The 18,678-nt window shown below is 37.9% G+C and overlaps 1 protein-coding gene across 2 annotated transcripts in view; it reads left to right on the top strand.

Annotated features, from left to right (window-relative positions):
* The first annotated feature begins 849 nt into the window (after positions 1-849).
* Positions 850-18,678, top strand: part of nup160 (nucleoporin 160) — a 105,644-nt gene continuing 87,815 nt past the window's right edge. The window contains exons 1-4 of one of the 2 annotated variants that reach the window (XM_052122432.1): positions 850-964; positions 2,314-2,425; positions 13,271-13,481; positions 13,572-13,797. In XM_052122432.1, coding sequence (XP_051978392.1) covers positions 874-964; positions 2,314-2,425; positions 13,271-13,481; positions 13,572-13,797 — 640 coding nt within the window. In that variant the 5' untranslated portion in view covers positions 850-873. The remainder of the gene's footprint in view (positions 965-2,313; positions 2,426-13,270; positions 13,482-13,571; positions 13,798-18,678) is intronic. The other variant, XM_052122433.1, reaches the window with a different exon arrangement.

Here is an 18,678-nt window from a genome sequence, read left to right on the forward strand (position 1 = left end):
GATAACGAGGAAGTGATTAGGGCAGTGGATTCTGGGAAATGTAGTGCAGGAAAAAACTTAAAAAAAAGAGTCCTTGAACACGGTGGAGACAAACTGTGACACTCTGCTTCCTGCCTCCTCCTCCATGTGATGCGTGACCTTACCAACAAGCTTACGCCATCCCTCTCATGAGCACGCGTCACAGTGATGTACCGAAACGAACATTAGAAGTATATAAATATTTTTTGTTTCTAAAAAATAATCAATTGTTTGGGTTCAGAAGAACTTTATTTGTCGACTGGAGTCTTGTGGATTATTTTGATTAGCAAAATATGTATTTTGGACCATCAAAAAATGGAGTACATTCACTTGCATTGTTTAAAGGAGGAGGCCTGAAATGAAATCCTAAAAACCTTAAATTATGTTTTGATGAAGAAATAAACTCAGATATATCTTGGATTGCTTGAGGATGAGTATAGTATATGCACATTTTCATTTGTGGGTGAACTATTCCTGTAAGCAAGCTGTGGCAGATAATATGCAAACTTTTCCCGCCAAAACCGATGTATTGAGAAAGCTCTGAGTGTCAGCTACTGTTACATGTAGTTTTTACCTGTACATGGAAATTAGGTAATATTTGTTGCAATTCTTCTACACTGGATCTCTGAGGGTTAAAGAGACGTATTTTATGCTCTCCATCATTAATAAGATGAAAGACAGGCGGCGAAAGCATCAGCAGAACGCGCATGCGCAAAAATATCGACGTGAGACGGTTACCTTCTATGCACGACCCTTTTGGTTTTAGCAGTGAATATTTTTGCATTGGCCCTTTAAGTATTTTAAATGCGGAAGCGCGGCTTTCAGTCGCAGGAGTGGCGTACAGCGCGCGTGAAGATGGCGGCTGTTCTGGAGAGAAGCTACATCGAGATCTGCGGCTTTGAGAGAGAAACACTTTCACGATTCAGAGAGATTACAGTGAATCTAGGTAAAGCGTTTGTATCTTTATACACTTTTACAAACTCTGTGTTCTGTCATAATGAGCCGGAAAGCGGAATTATTGAGAAAATAATTAATGTCGCGTGTGCATGACACAAGCGCGCTCTCACATCTTAGCAGATGGCCAAAGTGTGTCTATCTCTGAAATATCACTATATTATCATATGACTAATTATGTATAAAATAACTGTCATAACTAGCATATAATGAATATATTTGTTGCTGTTGTTGAACTCATGAATCATAATTATTTGGGAAATGGTGTACGCTATGCACAACTATCATAGCTAACATATCTATCATATGACACATAGTGCTCTTTGAAATTTGACACTAGTGTCTGAAATGAACATCTCAAGCTAATATATGTTTTAAAGTACTGAGGAATATATTCACTTTTTGTTCCGGTTTGAGTTGCCTTTTTACTTCTACAGTGAGGATAGAACAGTGCTGAAAACAGCTTGTATGATATTACATTCATATATGAGCGGGAAGTGACACAATTAAGCCAACTTACTGTTTTATTTTGAAAAATAAAAAAAGCAAGAGAGAAAACTGTTGTTGCAGAGGAAATGCACAGATTTGTTGGTATCATTTGACTTTTTATTTGAAGCAAATCAATTGTTTTGTTCTTGAGTTATTTGGGAGCATGTGCTCCCATGTTCGCCGGCCATTTTGGAAGTTGCTCCAAAACGTCACTTTTTTTTGATGACCTAAGAAAAAAGCAGTTCTTCTGGAGTCCGATGTACAGACCAGGCAAAGAATGATTAAAAAAAAATAAAAACATCAAGAGGTTCATAAACCAAATGATGCTTGATATTATTTATTTGCCTTGCATTTGAAAGATGCACAGTGAGTATCTGGAGTTACTGCAGGACACTGCTTGAGTGACGCTCACGAAGATAGATGCAGTAAAATAAAATTAATACAAATGGCGGATAAACACATTAAATGAAAATATTCAAGAAGCTTCTTGACAAGATTTATGCTCTGTCTGTAATTATAATCCAGAAATATATATTTGTTTTCATGTGTGCTCTTAAGGAACCGTGTTTAAAATCATAGTTCACTTATTAAGAACACATGTTCTTTATAAGCCCATGCCAGACTTTTCACATTTGCAGTTAAATAAAGTAACTTCTTTTTGTCAGTTTATCACTAAACATAACATGAGTGTTTACATGAGAATAATCTTTGATTTTATGCTCATTATATTTGAAGGCTTAGATTTTGGTGGGCTTAAATTCGTCACTACCCAGAAGTGTTGTTATCTGATTGTGAAATTATAATATTGTTTTCTATGTAAAAAGTGTTGTTTGCTTATGATGTTGTGTCCAGCAGGTGTGGGTGTTCACTCAGGTGGTGTGAAGTATGCAGACAGTGCTGGTGGATTTTCTTATGAGGACAGCGGTAAACTACTGTCAGTCACGAGCAACAGATTTATACACTGGTGAGAAATCAGTTCATCAAAGTACTTATGTGATTATACACCGATCAACCACAACATTAAAATCACCTGCCAAATATTGTGTAGGTCCCACTCGTGCTGCAGGTTGGCGCTGTTTTGGCATCTCAAAATAGCATTCTGAGATGATATTCTTCTAGCCATAATTGTACAGATCGGTTATCAGAGTTACTGTAGACCTTGTCGGTTCAAACCAGTCTGGCCATTCTCTGTTGATCTCTCTCATCAACAAGGCATTTCCATCAGCAGAACTGCTTCTCACAGGCTGTTTTTTGTTTTTGGCACCATTCTGAGTAAATTCTAGAGACTGTTGTGTGTGAGAATCCTAGGAGATCAGCAGTTACAGAAATACTCAAACCAGCACAACCTCGGCTCCAACTTCACATCAAAGTGTTTTTCACACACGTTTTCCTCACAAATGACGTCTTTGAGAGTAAAATCTACATTAAATATTTTAAAATGGTTGAAATGTATGAAGAGATGTTGAACGCCTCATAATTAATTTTTAATACATTTTTACCTTATAATTTCAGAGTATCCAGAAATCCCAGTTATTGAACTACAGTAATTACATTTTTCAATGTTTATATTGCACACTTCCTGTATTCTTGCATGGCAAGCTCATAAATTCGCCCCTGCCACTTACTACAATGTGGAGTAAACTTATCTCTTCATGAACTTTTCTAAACTTTACTAACTTCGTGAAATACATCCACAATTCTGCAGCTACATTTCTTACCTCCAGTAAAAAGCCTGCACACATCACCCCATTCTGCAACAGCTCCATTGTCTTCCAATTACCTTTCGCATTCTATACAAGATATTGTTGAAACATTTCAAGGAGCTTCACACACTTGCTCCTCAGTACATTGAGTTGCTTCACCCTTATATTCCCACTCGCACTGTACAGTTTACTGGTGCAAATTTCCTGTTAACCCGATGTTCAGGTTGTCTCCAATGCGATCCCGGTCATTTTTGACTGTTGCTCCTCGACATTGGAATGCTCTTCTACAACCCCATTTGACTCCCTACTTTCTCCTCGTTTAAATCGCATCTAAAACTCTTCACTCAGGGTTAACTCTTGGCTGCTTGTTTGGGATTTTTGTTTTTGTGTATGTGTTATCTATCTGTTTGCTGTATTTCATGTATTGGCTCTCATGTAAAGTGACCTTGGGTTCAAGAAAGGCGCTATATAAAATAAACTATTATTATTATTATGAAACACAGAATAAAAGAGTCCAAATACAGTATGATATATATTTTGAAATGGTGTTGGATAAAATGCGATGCTACCTCGACATCCTTGTTATCATCCTGGGGGGGGTGGTCTCTGGATAATGTGGACCAATCACAGTTGTTGTGGTCTGTGTCGACAGTCAGGTTATTGTATAGGCTACAAATTAGCCTTATGGGTGCTTACTCACTAGGGCAGGGGTTTACAAAGTCAGACAGTGGGCCTCCCTTGTAACACAACGTACACTATGGCACCCCAATACAGAATCTTTTTGTTAGGTTTAAAGAGGTAGAGTTAGGGGATGGAATATATAGTTCATACAGTATAAAAATCATTATGTCTATGGAGAGAACTTATAAGGATAGCCGCACCTACGTGTGTGTGTGTGCGCACAAAGGACTACTGAATAGAAACTCTTCTTTAATGTCCATGTTTTTTATGGATGCACTGAAATTTCATTCGCCGAAAATTGCATTTTTTGTTTTGGTCGAAAGAGAAAAAAAGGCTGAAAATATGAGCCCCTTAGTGTTCAGGTTTCACTTTCGATCGATCTAATCATAATCACTGGACTGCCAAGCAAAGGCTGATTTCAGTGGTGTGGAAATACTAAGCAGTACCGCCGCAACCTATACGCATACTACGCAGTCTGCATAGGGCACCATTTTTACCTAGGAGGGCACCAGAAAGTCCACCTGGTGCCCTTCCTCGCACGTTATACATTATTCAAGGACCCAAAACAGTTGCAAAACACAGTCGATCGCTTCGCTAATATTACGAACGCGACAATCCTCTTGACTACTGGCGCGTGAACAGAGATAAATTTCCATTGCTTGCGCGGATTGCACGCAGGTATGTATATGCCCAAGCACCAGCACAGGTAGAGAGACTATTCAGTGCAGCATCTAATGTTCTTGAGTTGGCCAGAAAGCTGAGCAACTTTTGTTCTTGAAGAGAAACCTGACACTTACTTAAATAGAAAGCAGTCCAATGTGATGTGTGTATAGCTATTCCATTAAAATTTGTTTAGCCCTGCAAAACTTTGTACTTCACTTGAGGGTACATCTGTCGTTTACAGTTGTTTAGTTTTAGTTCTATTACTGCTGTTTTGCACTGTTGTTTTGCACAATAATTTTATATTAAAGTGGAAATACGTTTACATAAACAGAATAGAGGCCTTCTGTGTTCTGCCTGTTATCATTAAAATGACTGTAGCATATTTAAACATTTTGTATTTGCAAGATGCTAGCCTAGAGCTGCTAAGTTCATTACTTGACTGCTGTTTTGCATATCATTAGAGTTTTCTAGAACGTTACATTTATTGGATAATTGGTAAAAAAAAAAAAAAAAAATCTGTTAAAGAACTGAATAAAGAATAATATATTTAATAATGTTATAATGTATTTTCTGTCCAATTTTGGTGCGTTACTTTCAATAAAAGTGTGATCATTCTATTGATTTGTAGTTTTCAATTCAGATTAATTAAATTCATGAAATTAATTAAAAAGTATAATATTAATACAATTATTTATATATATATATATATATATATATATATATATATATATATATATATATATATATAATATAGCTTTTTAAAATCATTTTCGCCAATGCATCCTGCATTCGGCCAAGAATTTTCATTTCGGTGCATCACTAATGTTTTTCACATATGTTAACAGATTTGCGTAGCTGGCCACATCAGTGGATTTGTCGATCTGTAGTGCAAATGGGCTGTGCCTGATGCTGTCTAACACTTCCTCCACATCCGGTACCATGTCAGAGATGCACCAAATATATATAAATGTTTTTTTTCTTTGTTCGATTTCACAGTGCAACTAGTCCCGTCTCTCTGAGATTCCCATTGGTCTACGGATGCCTACACCAGAATGCGTTGCATTAGAAGTTCAAATGTTTTCAACTTTTGGTCACATGACAGCTTCACTATCGGAAACCTTGCGTTTTCACTCTTCGTCCTTTCGACGTACCATCCCCTTTGAAATCAGTGCATTCACAGCATTCTCTGACACAGCATAAACTCTACTCAGTGTGTTGGCACCCTAATGTGGAAGACAAATCGCTGCTTGACGTTGATGTTTAGCGGAGCTTTGACGCCTTGACTCAACTCATGTGAAATGCAATTTACAATGATGAAGGGACATAATGGAAACTCAAAATTATGTTTATTATGCTATTTAGTCTTTTCTGATAAAAGTCATTTTCAGCATTTGAAATACTGTTGGAAAGTGATACAATATATCTGCTTTGTTCTTATAATGCTTAAACTATAAAGTCTCTTGGCAGATTTCGGTCGTGAACATTTGATGACTTGCTCAAAGCACGTAACACTTTCATTTGTTGCCACCTAGTGGCATCTCCAGAAGGGGGTCACAAAACTAATCAATTATTGAATATTAACATATTTGTGAAAGAAAAGCAGGCCACACCAAAATTCTACAAAATTGTGCAGATAATTTTCTATACTTGAATCATTAAAATAGAATAAGTTGGTGCTTTTAGCGTATTCTTTTAAAAAAAAATAATCCCAGAAAACATATCCGTGGATTAGTTTTTGTCTCAACTTTTTGGACCCTCAAGAGTTTGCTTCACTGTGAGTTAAAAAACTTTAGACAATGATGACAGTCGGACCACTGAAAATAAATAAATTCATACTGGGTTCATAGCGTGATGATTCGGCCATAACATCTTTGAAAGTGAATTAATTTTCAGTAATTCTACAATCGGAGTCAGCTTATTCCACGGTTAAAACATGTAGTATGCAGAAAACATGGAATATAGTCATAAAAATAGCATTAGCTATAAACCACAGAATGTCATGTAATATGATGTACTGTATTTGGGCAAAAATGTATGTTTGAATGTACATTTAAAATTGAAATATGTACTAGTGTGATAAAATAAAAAAAGTGTCTTGATTTAATTGAGTGAATAAATAAATAATCTGCAAGTGATGCGTGCTTCAAAATGAATGTGTAGAGCCGGTTGCTCATACAATGAAAAGGCCTCAGCATGATCATCATGTGTACACGTGTGTGTGTGAGTGAGTTGACCTAGACAGAGTAGGAGCCTTGCCAGAAGTTTTCCTGCTTTGTCCCCGACTCAAAGTATGTCTGCCCTGAATAACCAAAACTCCACCTTCCATGACAAAATAGTATTATATCTGTATTTCTATCTGGTCAATTCCCTGAGACCATCAGATGACATTCGCAGGTTCAGTTCTGCCTCTGCACTTTTAATATTCCCTTCCAACTCTACGAGTTCTCATGCTTTGGAATTTTTTGATAAATGAGGCATTTGGCCTGAACCGAACCTTAAGAACCACCTTAAGTGCCTCCCAATCCACACCCACAGAAGATACTGCGGACTAGTCGGTCTCCTTTTATAAACATTGATTTCAGCCTTTAACATTTGTTGGAAATCAGAATTTTGCAAAAGGGGTACATTTAAAGCGGCAACTATATGATTTATTTTTCTCTGTATGTGGCAACACCTCTAAACTCACCAGGGCATGATCTTAAGACTAAGATGTTTCCAATTGAGCAATTCACAACAGATGAAATGAGGGATATTTATATATATTTCCCCACGATTTGGGGAAAATGTCATATTGCGATTATTGAGGCTAATATTGCAATATGCGATTGCAATATAATAAACAAATGGTATCATGAGTCAACTTGCTTGGTTATCAAGGAAAATGCACAAATAGATTACTGATAATGCTGAAATGTGTATTTCTCAACTCAAACATACAAACTAGCAACAACAGCAACTATAAATGCAGTGTTTTCAAATTTAAATATTTTTACAAAATTAAATAACATCTTTGCATTACTGCAAACTTGTTATTTTCTCTATATTACACCTAAATAAAATGGAACCATAAAGAACATACACATTTTCATGGAAGTGACTATGGATTCTCTGTGCGTGCTTTGCCTCTCTGATGGCCTGGGACAGTTTGGCCCTCGCTGTTCTTGGGGCCGCCGTGTCGCCTGCTCTGAAGGCGGAGTCTCGGGTCCTCAGCAGTGCATGCATCTCCGCAGTCATCCATGGCTTCTGGTTGGAGTGTGTGGTGATGGTCTTGGAGTAACAAAAATAGCACTATTTTGGATCCGAGTGGCCGCTGCTTGCTACCGCGCCATCTTGAATCTCATGTCCCAGACCTCAACTTAAACTCCTGTTAAGGGTCATTCCTTAATTACATTACAAAACAAGGAAACGTCTACCTGAAAACGCTTTGCCATATTCTTATAGCCTTCTGCTTTGTGGGCATCGATTATTTTAAATTTTATCTTGGAGGAGCCCATGGCTGCTGATAGTTGGGACAAGATTTGAGGAGTCGGAGTATGTATAAAGCTCTGAAATTTGCATCACCTGTCCTTTTGAAATGATGATTGTGAACAAGCACATAGCCCTTGCATGCCACTGTATTTTGCGGTCATCCATAGTGTCCATTCTCAATCTGGCCGGGAACTTCATTGTAAAAGTTTCTTGAAGGAAAAGTGTTATTCCACAAATCAAACTTCATCCGCTATGTGAATTTGATTTGTACAAAATAGCAATAAAATAATTCAGCTTAACTGTTCTAAGTGTGTTTTGGAGGTGTAGCCAACATAAAGAATATGGCATGAATGGCATATGTCAGGAATCACCATCATTATTGCATCTGCTCTAATTGAATTCAGAACTTTAAATTTAATAATACAGGAAATAAAGCAAAGATTAATCTATTATTATAAAAATAATTGTTGGTTGCAGTCCAACTAATAGCCTAATATAAGCAAAAATCAATGAACGTATTAAAATACATAAAAGCCATGTTAAGTCACCTTATAAGGCTGCTTGATCTGGAAGAAAAATGTGACATGCGATAACTTGTTGAATAATGCGAATGCAATGCAATAATCCTATAAGTGTGTGAAATCAATAAATTATTTTGAAGTATCTATAAAAACAGAATAATACTACATTGTTTCATGTTCTTTCAATGAACGTAAGTGTTTAAAAAAATATTGTGACCAATTAATTAATATGCAAAAATGTACACCCGCCAGCACCATTTATCTGCATCTGCGCAGTTAGCGATGCGCTCCCAACGTGCCAAAATGACAGATGATTGTCGAGTAACCAAAATAATCTCCTTTTGGATATAAAGATTTTGAATTGGACCATGTGAATAAAAAAAAAGGTTTGATAATATCCAATGCAAAAATGTCCGATACAACCACCACAACCCCTAATTTCATCAGATATTTCAAAAACCACAAGGAAAGATAAGTAAACCATTTAGTTATCATTTCATTATCCAGAAAGATTGAAATGTCAAATAACTGTTCAAATGTTTGAGGGTTGTCAGTAAATTAAAATGATTCACGATTTATCTCCTGTTTGATAATACCCGACGTTGACTATAAATGTGTGTGTGCCTTTTCTAAACCTTCTCAACAATATACCATAACCATTTGTTGGCAATATAAAAACATAACAGGCAGATTTGCAGTCGCAACACTTTATTTAAAATGTGACTAGTAATATAAAATATACAGAATGACTCGATGAAATCCAAGTGCTCTCATAGTGATTATGACTTCGGAAGACTTTAACTAAAGCCACTGAATGCAATACCTTTATGACTATTTTATAGAAATGTATCTCTGAAGGGAACTGACTGTCTTCAGAAAAGTTTCCATGGCATTTTCTTTTCATCTTACCTCTGTATAATGCCTAATAAAGTATTGTTTATAAGTGCAGGGCTGCTTTGTGTACAGGCATAACCAGGGAAACAGCTATATTTCTGCTGCATAAGGACCACCTACTGTAAGAAGAGCGAATTTGCATTATCATTCAGCCCGTCTGCTGTTTTTGTTAATCAATGTTATTTAACAGGGACAATGCAGAAACATTGCTACAATTTCAAGCAACCGATGCTCCACATACAGGCTTCTAGCCAAAGGCTAATTTGCAGCCCCAGTCCCTGGTTAGGCTTTTTTAACAACAATAATTGCACAAAAAACTAAGCAAAAAGTAAAATATATAACAATAATTGTTATAGAAACAAAGAAAGCTGAGACTGTGCACGACCATCAGTGTTCACAAACCTGCTTTTGTTTGAAACCACTTTTTCGCAGTATGCTTTGGGTCATTGTCCATCTGTACTGTGAAGCGCCGTCCAATGAGTTCTGGAGCAGATAATATTGCCCGAAACACTTCAGAATTCAACCTGCTGCTTTTGTCAGCAGTCACATCATCAATAAATACAAGAGAACCAGTTCCATTGGCAGCTATACATGCCTATGGAACTGTGGAACCTGCTTCACTGATGAGGTGGTATGCTTTGGATCATGAGCAGTTCCTTTCCTGCTCCATACTCTTCTCTTCCCATCACTCTGGTACAAGTTGATCTTTGTCTCATCTGTCCATAGAATGTTGTTCCAGAACTGTGAAGGCTTTTTTTAGATGTTGTTTGGCAAACTCTAATCTGGCCTTCCTGTTTTTGAGGCTCACCAATGGTTTACATCTTGTGGTGAACCCTCTTTATTCGCTCTGGTGAAGTCTTCTCTTGATTGTTGACTTTGACACACATACACCTACCTCCTGGAGAGTGTTCTTGATCTGGCCAACTGTTGTGAAGGGTGTTTTCTTCACCAGGGAAAGAATTCTTCGGTCATCCACCACAGTTGTTTTCCGTGGTCTTCCGGGTCTTTTGGTGTTGCTGAGCTCACCAGTGCGTTCGTTCTTTTTAAGAATGTTCCAAACAGTTGATTTGGCCACACCTAATGTTATAGAAATCGCTAAGACATGTGACCAACAAGGCGGCAACGTCATCAGAACGCAAAGAATTATGGGTATGTTTGGCCCGTTTACATGGGCTGGCATCGCATAGCAGGCTAGTGGCATGAAAATAATAAAAAGAATTGCGTGAAAAATAGAATATAATCCTACAAAATGCAGCGGGCTAAAGAAAACATTGTCGGACCATACCGCCTAATGCAAAGACGAGATATGACGAGAAAATAAAGGGAATCAGAGGACTGGATTCTTACGAGCATAGTGACTGGTCAGGGGACGTCAACCTGAAAAGGCTGTGTTGTGGTGCTTTTGCAGACAGCCTGAAGAGTTTGATGACATGGTTGCTTGTGATGATCAGAACTGTCCTATACAGTGGATCCATTTAGGTTGCGTGGTATTCAGCAGCACACAGAGAAGAGTTATGGCAATGCGATGCTTGCACATGTCTGTGACTTATCACCCACAACCTACCTCATACATTTCCAGTTCTCTTTTCTATGGACTCTTTATAATGTAAATGTCTTCATCTAAATGTATTTACATGTTAAATATGTAAAGAAACTGAAATTAAGTTGGTTGTTACTACCATTTAAGTTATGTAATTGTGTATTGCAATCCAAACTGATTTTGCACAATTTTTCCTTAATACAGGTAAAGGAGGCAGAATTTCTTTGTGTATTTTATTTACAGAGATGGCTAAAAATCATTACATGCGAGAAGTGACATTACAGAATCTTTTGAAAAAAAAACCAAAACCTATTTACATATTAGATGTGAGCATGGTGTATAATTCTAACCCGATGGCTTCACAACAATACTCGGACACATATTGGTCACTGCACACAACCACAATTTTTCAACATTTCATAGGCAGGTTTGCCTGCAAACACGGTCACCAAATAAATTGCTATGTAGCCTAGATGTACAACATTTAAAACTGATTAACGTTACGCTTTAGTACATTGGTAACTTAAGCTCATTTTCTAGCCATTTCATGCTAGTTAACATTGGCCTAACGTCAAATCTAATGGTCTGGTTAAATCAAACAAAACACGCTGGTTATTTGCCCACAACATAACATTTACATTACTCTCTGTAACTTTGTGAAAATGCTTTGAACACACCATCATGTGTGGTGGAGTGTTATCAAAGGTAATCTTGGGCCACCTTACTGTTGCTATCCATGCCAATCGTCGCCTTTTTGTCACCTCTGAAACATGGCTTGTACTACTATTTTTCCACGCTGGAAAACGATAAAAGGATTTTCCGTTCTTAAGCTTTATGCCACTTCTATCGTGAGAACGACTATTGCAGTTTATAACACAGCAGGTAGAAGGCATCTTGAACACTGCGTTCTTCCCTCCATGCAATCAAGTCTGGCGCCTTCTGTTTGTGCTGCGGATTCCCAAAATGCTTTGCGTTCAGCACTGGTAATACGTCACGATGACGTCACATTAGCAATCTCTATTGCTATCTCTCTGATGGGTTTGTTTTGATTTTTCAGCCTAATGATGGCTTGCTTCACTGATAGTGACAGCTCTTTGGATCTCATTTTGAGAGTTGACTGCAACAGATTCCAAATGCAAATAGCACACTTGAAATGAACTCTGGACCTTTTATCTGCTCCTTGTAAATGGGATAATGAGGGAATAACACACACCTGGCCATGGAACAGCTGAGCAGCCAATTGTCCCATTATTTTGGTTCCTTAAAACGTGGGAGGCACATATACAAACTGTTGTAATTCCTACACCGTTCACCTGATTTGGATGTAAATACCCTCAAATTAAAGCTGAAAGTCTGCAGTTAAAGCACATCTTGTTCGTTTCATTTCAAATCCATTGTGGTGGTGTATAGAGCCAAAAAGATTAGAATTGTGTCGATGTCCCAATATTTATGGACCTGACTGTATCTGTTAAAGACCTGCCTTGAAGCCCTTATTCTAGCCTCTCTCAGTCTATTGCCGACAGTATGAGCACTGATGGAGGGATTGTGCATTTCTGGTGTAACTAGGACAGTTGTTGTTGCAATCCTGTACCTGTCCCACAGGTGTTGTTAAACATGGTCCGCTAATGCGAGGACTATCAGCTGGCCTTCCTGTCTCCCTGTAGCGCTGTCTTAGGCGTATTACAGTACGGACATTGCAATTTATTTCCTTGGCCACATCTGCAGTCCTCATGCCTCCCTGCAGCATGAGCAGGGACCATGGCCATCTTTCTTTTGGTGTTTTTCAAAGTCAGTAGAAAGGTCTCTTTAGTGTCCTAAGTTTATATAACTGTGATCTTGACTTTGCCTACCGTCTGTTATCGGTTTGTTTCTTAATGACCGTTCCACATGTGCATATTCATTAATTGTTAATGGTTCATTGAACAAGCATGGAAAACATTGTTTAAAGATCTGTAAAGTTATTTGGATTTTTACAAAATTATCTTTAAAGTGTCCTGAAAAAGGAGTTTATGATGAATTTCTTAGTGCAAATAAATTACAAACATTTGATGACTGAACCGAAATCCGAAGAAACTGCTATCTATCATTTTAAAATACAATATGATTTTTTTAGGTACTTTTTACAAAGTTTTGTGAAATTGAGTAAACACAGTACTATTTGTTTATTTTTTTATTTTTTACAATTTTGTTTATTTACTATATTAAATTGTGTGATATATCCGCATTGGATCAGCCTATCGGCCACCCTGCTCTCTGCATATCGGCATCAGCCATTAAAAAATCTCTCACTTCTAAGTACTCTTGTGAAAGTAGTTTTAACAGTTCATTCGTTTCCGCAGGTCCACTTCAGGTGATACTGCTCAGTTTGTAGAGCAGTCGCTGGACACTAACCTGCTGAATAATGCTGTCCGTCTGCGTATCCCACAATGCCTTCTGCTGCCCGGAGGAGTTCATATCCAGGAGACTCTTAACAATGTCATAATACTGGTCGTCACAAACCAGTCAGTCCATCGACTGGTGCTGCCACACCCCACTCGCATGTACCGCAGTGTAAGCTGTGCCATCATTCACTGAAAATGTTATTCATATCACATGTACCTATGACATGTGCATGATGACCTGACAGTTGTCTTTCTACAGGATCTGGTCACTGAACTACAGATGCAGTCCATATTTACAGACATCGGGAAGCTGAATTTAAAGGGACCGGCTCACAGTTTTGTACTTCCGTTCGCTCAAGGTGCACAGTCAGCAGGTCCATACACGTCTGCCGCATGGATCAGTCATCAGGGGGAGGCCCTGTATGCTCTCGCTTCGCCTTCAGGAGGCATTATGATTGTCACCTTACCACCTCATGATCAAGAAGGTATGTGGCCTTTACACTAAACTAGTAGGCAAGGAATGTCATAAAATGTTGATTATTGTCATTGTCTCAATACCTTTGGCATATTGTCTCAAAATGTTTTTGTGGCATCAATATATTAAATTTAGTATTTCAATTAGAAGCCTAATTTCTGTGCTTTCCAATTCACTGTAAGTTGGCCTTCCGTTTAATGTAGTCTGGCGTAATAGCGTTGGTAGACCACAAGGGGATGATATAACATTTACATATAGAAGCCAGTCACAGATAGGACAAGGCACATGTATCACACAAACAGTATCCAGCAGGTGGCAGTTGTGGATCTAGTCATCTTACACACAAAACATACAAAAAGGTTTTGTACTTCAAGAATAAGTTTGCAGGTTACAGTATGAAAATAGTGTAACTGCAAATTGAATGATTAAAAATGGCCACATTTGTTATGCAGTATCTCTATACAGCATTGGAAAGGTATCATACATGTTATCAAACCACAAAAATACATTCTTGTAAATGAAAATACATTGTGTTGGCTAAATGAAAGACAATATCAGAGTTTTCCCTGGGTCAAAAATGGTCTTCGGTGGTGGCCGACATTCACGTTCGTCACAATGCATTTTTTTTTCATAATTGCAAATTAGGGCGGGACGATATGACCTAAAATCAAAATTTCGATTAATTGATCATTTTACCTCGATTACGATTTTGCCCTCATAGTTTACTGACAAGGTTTGTACTGTAAATATGTTCAACTATTAAAGGTCGGATATTTTTTTTCTAATGAAAGAGTGCATTTCTTATCTTTTGAGATTTTCAAATAATTGAAGGAAACAAACTATTTATGGTTATTTATTGAATATTTCAAACAATTGAAATCAAAGCACACATTGCTTGAAATGAAAACGTCTTATGAAAAAAAGGTTTTAATATGAACAGCAAGTTTCCTAAAAAGGTAGAAAATAAATAACTTTACATTATTTTAAATATTGCCATGTCAAAAGTAGAAAAGAACTTGTATCTCTTGTAAATAAATATTTTAAACAATGCCATGTGCAAAAAAAAAAACCTGCTGATTAAGAGCAGGGCTTGGACAGGGCACCTCTAATGGATCAGCAGGCTGTGAATCCTGTGTCATCGTTATAGGTGTGAATCTGATCACTGTTGCATGTGATCTTCCTCGCAGTGATCTTGTCCTGTCACTCTATATGCACTCTAGGTTCTTACTAAGAAACACTAGCATGTTTACCGTTTCAGGCAGGATCTGAGGCATGTAACAATGTTTCCTCCTGAACTGAAAACCCGCTCTGATGGGGAGCTAGTGGCTGGTATGCGGAGATACTTTTTTTGCCACCTTGCTTATAGTGGGAAAGTGTACATGATGCTTTCTCCACCATTCCAGTGGATGTTCCTCACTATCCAGCAAGGGGGACACCAAGTAGCTGCTCAGCTCTGCTTCTTGTGTTTGCTGAAGTGACAATGTGCGTACAGTTGAAGGAGTTGCCTCACTTCCTTTGAAAAAGCTTCCTAATGACTTCTTTGCTTCTGATGAAGTTGTAGAGGGCTCTGTACTCTCTGTGGGACTTTCCCTGCGGACTGCAGCTGCTGACTCCATCTCTGTTTTCACTTTCTCCTGAATGGTGGGGACATTTACATTTATGCATTTGGCAGACGGACAATCCCCCCGGTGCAACCTGGAGTTAAGTGCCTTGCTCAAAGACACAATGTTGGTGGCTGTGGGGTTCGAACCAGTGACCTTCTGATTACCAGTTATTGGTCAGCTCCGTGTCATCATGCTTCTCAGCCAGCCCTCGTGAATTGAGGATGTGTAGGATAGGCTTCACGAATGAAATGGTCGCATACTCTTCTCCTGACAGGGCATCTGTGAACTCCATCAATGGGGAGAGAGCTTTGTTGACAGCCTCCAAGACATCCAGGTCAGCCTAACATGGAACAAGATGCCTTGATTTTTTTTTTTTTTATCATCGGCGAGGACCAGTGTGATTGGCTTTCTTTTGCTCAAGGACCCTTGCAGTCATCATTTGCGTTGATCCACATCTGGTGACACATGCCGTTTTCAGCTTGTGTTGTGTCAGCTTCAGCTCTTCTTGCACCTTCACAAATGCCTTCTTTTTTTTTCCAACTATAGGAAAATGCACTGACTATGTTTTTGCACACCCTCATTGCCCGTGCCACACGTTGATCTTTCATGCCATTTTCTGAAATAAACGCACGCAAAAAAATTTGAGATGCACAGATTGCAATTTTCTTGGCCGGTTCTCTTTCTAAGAACTATTATTGACCACATATACAAACAAAATCTACCTTTCTTCAATGCTAAATTTTATTTTCATAATAAAATAAATGATTAAACATTACAATTTCCCCCAAACTGCACTAAGTTACAGGATCTTCTCTCACTTAAACAACTCAAAATAAAGTGCTGTGTGACTGGAAAGAGGTATAAATAACAATTAACTGCAAATGAGTTGCTTTATATAACAGATGTCATTTCCCACAATTTTTATAAATGGACCTTTTTTCTCTTTATTACTCGTCTAACAAAACCATTCCAAAGATCAGAAAAACTGGAGTGTCCAATACGCTCAACTTATGTTAGATGTCCAAATATCAGTTGTAAAACGGAGCACTGCTTCGGGAACGGCTTGCATACCTGTCAACACTCCCGTTTTTCCCAGGAGTCTTCAGTTTTGTTATTTCTCCCAAAAAAACTCCCGTAATTTGTATTGTGTAAGTCCTACTGATGGTAAGTCTAGAGATTCCAAAAAATGTTCAATAATGGAAGGGTCCGCTGCTTCTGGTTGTGAATATAATTTTTTATAGTAGATTTCAAACAAACTTAATATATCTTCTGTTTTATAGCACGTTTCATTGGTTTCTGGATTTCTAATTTTGAAAACTGACCTTTCAGTTTGCTGTTTACGGAGTTTCCATGCTAACAGTTTTTTAGCTCTGGGTCCATTTTCATAGTACTGCTGTTTGACATAATTTAAGTTTGATCTCTTCTTGTTTATCAAGTATCTTGTTTATTTGTTGTTTTCTTTTATTTCTTCTAAAATTTGAGGTTTATTTAATTCAATATGTTTTTGTTCCAGTGTTTTTAGTGAGTTTGATAAATCAGACAATATCTTCTGTTTTTCTTTTTTTTCCTTGAGGACCACTTTAACAGCTTTCCTCTTAACACTGCCTTAGCAGCGTCCCATAGAACACTTGATGACATTTCCTCATTATTAAATTCTATGTACTCTTTCATTTCTCTTTTAATATACTCTAGCCTCTTAAATGTATAGTGTTCAAACTCAAGACGGTGTTCTTGGATTGAACATCTAAATGGAGTCTCAAACTCCTGCATGATCTGAAACATCTCTAATTCCTATATCACAACCTATAATTCTATGCCTGTGCGATTGGAGCATGAAAAAATAATCAACCCTTGAATAGACTACATGAGGGTGGGAGAAAAATGCAAACTGCCTCCCACTTGGGTGGAGTTCCCTCCATATGTCAGTCATGCCAGCTTCCTTGAGCATTTTTTTAACAAAGAGATTCAGAATTTATCTTTTTTGCTGGATTTGAAGAGTCTAGGGTAGGATGCAGCTGCACATTCCAGTCCCCTCCACATATTAGTGTGCCAGATATTTCTGAGGTTATTAGCTCAAATATTCTCATAATTAGCAATTTATCTTTTCCTGGTGGTCTGTAAACATTAAATAATGTTATTTCCTTTGAATCAAGGATCCCTTTCACCAGAATATAACGTCCTTCTTTATCAGCTATTTGGCTGGAGACCTGGAAAGTCACCTTATTCGATATCAGTGTTGCAACACCTCTTGCATGTCCTTTAGTGTACGTTGAGTAAAAAGTGTTTCTAAATCCTAACTTTTTCAGTTTTTCATGTTCAGCTTGTACTAGATGAGTTTCCTGCCAAAAAATATGTTGGTTCTCTCTTTTCATCTTAGTTATAAGATGAAAAATATTCTTGTTGTGACATTTATCTTCTGATGTACTATCATATTAAAAATCCCAAGTGACCTTAACATTGTAACACAAATAACGCAGAAATTTTTTTAAAAAATTAAGAAGTGTACAAAGGAAACAACAACTTCCATAATCAAAGTTCCTTTTAAAGAAACTTCTATTTGGAAAGGAAAAACTTCGATAAACGAAGGGCCTTCCCCGTGCAAACTGATATTCTGAATCGGAGTACGTCTTTTCCTCAGTTCCCAGACATAGACGTTGATTCATTTTTACAGGTCTTTCAAGCTATAGCATAAACTCAACTAATAATAAAACGCCAAAATCAAGTTGATTTCGGATGTCACGGTTTTACTGATAATTTACCCTGAGTGAGAGTCAAACAGTTTTTCCTGTGTCCCGGCGGAAATCCTGGAGTCTTTTCCGTGCCCTCTCTCGATGGTCATCTCGGTTGTGTCGTGGTTTCGCGCCCACTGTTTCCCAAGAGATTTTACTCAGCCTCTCCATTGAAGTTGATGCGGCAGTGTCGTCTTCTCTGATGTTGGCCGTGGTCAATCCTTTCTTTTTTAGAAAAAAAGTGCTGTTATAAACACTAGGACCATCTTCCGTTGTGCTGTTATAAACAATTGGGCCATCTTCAAAAAATACCCGAAGTTTAGCGGGGGGTGGTGTCTGGAAACGGAGACCCTTCTCTTTGAGTAATTTCCTGATAGGAGTGTATGCCTTCCTCTTCTTTTGAGTTCAGTTGGGTAATCCTGGTCGAAGTACACTCGTCTCCCTTTCAGGTAAACTTCCCTCTTTTTCCATGCCGAACGAAGGACCAGCTCTTTAATCCTATATTCAAGAAAATACAAAACAACCGATCGGGGATTTGCATTTGGCGGTGGTTTAGGG

Source organism: Xyrauchen texanus, chromosome 49 (genome assembly GCF_025860055.1).
Source record: "Xyrauchen texanus isolate HMW12.3.18 chromosome 49, RBS_HiC_50CHRs, whole genome shotgun sequence".
NCBI lineage: Eukaryota > Metazoa > Chordata > Actinopteri > Cypriniformes > Catostomidae > Xyrauchen > Xyrauchen texanus.